A 4,331-nucleotide genomic window follows, 5' to 3' on the forward strand; every position below is an offset into this window, starting at 1 on the left:
TATTTTTAATTTCTTGAGGAATCTCCACACTGTTCTCCAAAGAGGCTGCACCAACTTGCATTCCCACCAACAGTGTAAGAGGGCTCCCCTTTCTCCAAATCCTCTCCAACACATGTTGTTTCCTGTCTTGCTAATTTTGGCCAAATGGATTTCTTATTGTAGAATGGTCTTAGAGTTTTAGAATAGTGTTATTTGTGGAGAAAGTGTAGAGAGTGTCCATGTATTTTCCACTCCCCCAGTTTCTCTATTATTAATAACTTATCTGGTACAGTACATTTTTCACTTTTAATGAACTAATATTTATAGAATATTAATTAAAGTGCATACTTTATTCAGATATTTTTAGTTTTTTACCTAATGTCTTTTTTTTTTTCTGTTCCAGGATTCCACCAGGGATATAACATTGCATTTAGAACCATTTTGATTGATGGTTTTTTCTTATGATTAGACCAGGGTTATGTGTTTTTGGAGAAAGACCATGGGGTAAAGTGCTGTTATTATATCAAAGATACTTATGAACACAATTTATCAGTGTTGGTGTGAACTTGATAACCTAGCTGATATGGCATTTGTCATGTTTCTACATTTCTAAATTTATTCTTTCTCCCACTTCCCATGCTGTGCTCTAGTTGAGGGTGGTATATGTACATAAGTTATTTGGAAAATTTTGTACATGGAAGATTTTATCTGTTATCCTCCATTCATGTTGTATCATCTACTTATATTAGTGTGGTATATTAGTGTGGGATATTTTGTACATTGAATATTAACCTCATACTAGGACTTCTGATGTGTAAAGAACTTAGAAGTCATCATTCCTGTCTTGACAAGAAGAAAAGTCAGAAAAAAGGAATATTAATAACTTTTCTTGTATCCATTAGGGAATTGATTGTTACAGGACAAAAAGCCACCCTAAAATTTGATGAGATTGAAAAACACTGGTTTTCCTACCTGGTTACTTAGAGTAGAAGCTGCTGGAGTGGCAAACTGGTAGGAAAACTTCAAAGGTAATATTGAAATATTGCTGGATTACAAATATGGTCTAGCATGAGAATGAGAAATAGGCAGAGGCTGCAGTTTTACAGAGGCTCCATTCTATATTATTTACAGCAATCTCTGCAGATTCTCACAGTAAAGATCCAAGAGGAGACCCCTGGCATGGAGAGGGGAAAAGTTAACATTGTGAAATAATCCCAGAGCATTTTCATGATAAAGGTTTCCTCTCCAGGAGAAGAGACTTACTAGAACCATATCCCATGTAGAGGAAGGCTATTCCTCTGACTCTAGGAAGTCAGTTAGCCCTGTCACCTTTGTTCTCTGATGAGCCCAAGAAAGATGGTTTTCAGTTTGTCCAGCTTTATCTTGTTGTAAGAATGGGAGTGACAACTTCTGAACTTCCTTTATGATTTGGAGTGAAAGGAAGTTTCTCTGAGTCTCCCATAATTTTTACTGATTTGTTAGTTTTCCAAACACTATATCCATTTAAAGATGTTTGTCCATCATTTCTACTTGTTCTCACCCAGAGTCTTTCAGTTATCTTATCAGTCATTAATAGAAATGGAATCCAATCTCTTGGATAACCAGAGGAAAAGAGATTATAGTATCTTTCTCTTTGGACTTATTTTTTCCTCCCTGAAATTTAAAAAGATCTCAAGGACTTGGTCCAGACATCATATAGAAAGAATAACAGGGTCTGACCCATCCATTAGTGTGCTGCTATTTATCAGCTGTCAGTGCTTTTGTTTTTGGTATATGGAATCACACGTTTAAAAAGGTGAAAGCACCTGGTCCAATTCTGCCTTGGCATTAGGTGTAATAAAACTCTTTCTAACTTGCTCTGTCAAAGGAAAGATGATTCAATTCCTTAAGGATTAATGGCCTAAAATTCTCACATTTCAGTTTCCAAATTTACTGGCACAAGTTAGGTTTCTCATTGAAAAGTATGCATAATGCCATGTGATAGGGTCAGCATGAGATGCAATCATATCCACATGTTATATTGAAGCCAACATTCCACCCTTACTGAGCTATACTCCGGCATTGAATGAAATAAATAAAAAAAATGACCAATTTTCCCTTTGTTCCTAAGCATCTGTCATTTCTCTTACGGAAAAAGTTTCTCTTCAGATACTTCTGGTATTCTTTACACTTTCGGTGACCCATTGGACATCATTGGGATTGTCTTAATTCATTAGTGAAGTTCAAGTAATGTTTAATGTTAACAAAAAGCAGTTGAGATATTCCTCTTTGGGCTCTAATGCAAATAAACTCAAGAGTTGGTGAAGACTGTATAAAGTAATAAAATACTGTCAAATTCTTGACTTACATTTATATAACTAACAGGATCTTCTAGGGGGACTCTAGAGGATTTAAAATATGCTATATTTACTATTGGACAGGAAGAATGCTGCCAACTTTTAAATGGAAAATTCTTTTATTAAGAGACATGTAATTTGTAGTCTTACTTGGATATCATTCCTTTTTATTTTCATTTTTATTTATGTTTTTAAAAGTTAGTAGCAAGGTTGAATAGAGAGAAAAGGGTCAAGAACAGGGTTTGCTTGGGTTCTAAAGTCACTGCCAATTTCTTTCCCACTTGACCTTGGATAAGTTTCTCAATAACAATTGTGTCATCTAAATAACAGTTGGACTTGTTTCAGAGGGTTGTTATGCAATTATATGAGCTAATATTTGTGAAATGTTTAGAACAGTGCCTCGCACACAGTGTATGCTATACAAAACAGGTAAATTAATATGAATTGATGTTCCTAACAATTGGGAGACATGCAATCTTAACCCATGGCTGTTACGCTCTAAAGCCTGTGCTCTTTCTGTAACACCAGTTATAAAACACTGCCATTTAAAGTTGGCTCACTTCCTGGACATGTTGTTGCCCAAACCAAGCACCTTCTGGAAGCCTGCTCTCAGCTCCTGGGTCCGGAGGGCATACACCATGGGGTTAAAGGCTGGGGGCATGACATTGTGTAGCACATTGAAGAGAGCAGGAATGACAGGGAGCTTTCTTTCTGCCAGCTGGGTGACAGATACAACAATAGCAGCTGTGTAGAAAAAGAGAATGAGGATGAGATGGGAGCTGCAGGTACTCAAGGCCTTTGATATTGCTTCAGCAGAGTTCAGCCTCTTCACGGAGCGAATAATCAAAGCATAGGAAGCAAACACCAGACCCATGTCACTCCCCGCTATAACCCATACCAACACCAACTGGTAAAATCTGTTAATCGTGATGTCATCACAGGCCAGACTGGTGACCCCCAAATTAGAGCACAGGCAGTGGTCAATTTCATTCCTGGAGCAGTAGTGTCGCTGGGCAGCCAGTACAGGCACTGGGATGGTCAAGAGGCTATTCCTGAGCACCATGGACAGTGTGGCTTTGATCACAAAAGCCTCAGTGACTATGGAGGGGTACCGAAGTGGGTAGCAGATGGCTACATATCTATCGACAGCCATGCAGAGGAAGATGCCTGACTCCATGCACATAAAAGAGTGGATGGCATAGATCTGAGCAAAGCACTCAGGAAGGCTGATGGCCTTGGCCTCAAACCATAGAATGGCCAGTATCTTGGGCATGATGGTGGTAGCCAGGCCAATGTCCACTATAGCCAAGATACCAAGGAGCCAGTACAGGGGCTGGTGCAGGGAAGGCTCATGTTGGATGGTGATTAAGATGAGGATGTTGGCACCAAGAGCTAAGATGTAGAGCAGAGCCAGGGGCAGGGAGAGCCAGTGCTGCCACTCGTGAATGCCTGGGAGCCCCATGAGGATGAACTCAGACACTTGGAACATGGAGCTATTGTTTATACTCTGGATAGTATCCATATTGTAGGATGTCTTCTTCTCAGCATCTGCCTGTGGATTAAGGGAAGCAAGGATAGTCTGCATTTAGCTTAGGTGAAGGTAAAAATTTGTGTACAGGTATAAGATTCACAAACAATAATTCGGTCTTTTAAATATAATGCATTCTTTATCCCCTTGAGGTTCTGGGAAAAAGTACTTAAGAATAAAAGAATGTTCAATATAGATAATAAGATAAAGATTTAATATAATAAAAGTAAAGATTTATTGATTTTATGCACCTGGAATCCTGCATAGAAATTTGTTTTCTCATAGTTTTGTAGCCAAAAAGTACAAAATCAGGGTGTTGGCAGTCCTGGTTTCTTCTAAGTCCTCTCTTGTTGGCTTTTAGATAGTTATCTTCTGGTGTCTTCATGTCATCTAGTCTTTGTGAATGCACATGTCTGTGTCCAGATTTTCTCTTTTGGACACTAGTCACATTGGATTATGGCCTGTGGTCAAGATTTAATTTTAACTTA

The 4,331-nt window shown here is 38.4% G+C and overlaps 1 protein-coding gene across 1 annotated transcript; it reads right to left on the minus strand.

Annotated features, from left to right (window-relative positions):
- Positions 1–2,871: 2,871 nt before the first annotated feature.
- Positions 2,872–3,837, minus strand: LOC101686294 (olfactory receptor 688-like). The gene has a single exon (XM_004781199.2). It carries the CDS (start codon positions 3,835–3,837, stop codon positions 2,872–2,874), a length of 966 nt encoding a protein of 321 aa, XP_004781256.2.
- Positions 3,838–4,331: the final 494 nt, after the last annotated feature.

The sequence above is a fragment of the Mustela putorius genome, unplaced genomic scaffold (assembly GCF_011764305.1).
Source record: "Mustela putorius furo isolate JIRA1106 unplaced genomic scaffold, ASM1176430v1.1 tig00003997_pilon_pilon_pilon, whole genome shotgun sequence".
NCBI lineage: Eukaryota > Metazoa > Chordata > Mammalia > Carnivora > Mustelidae > Mustela > Mustela putorius.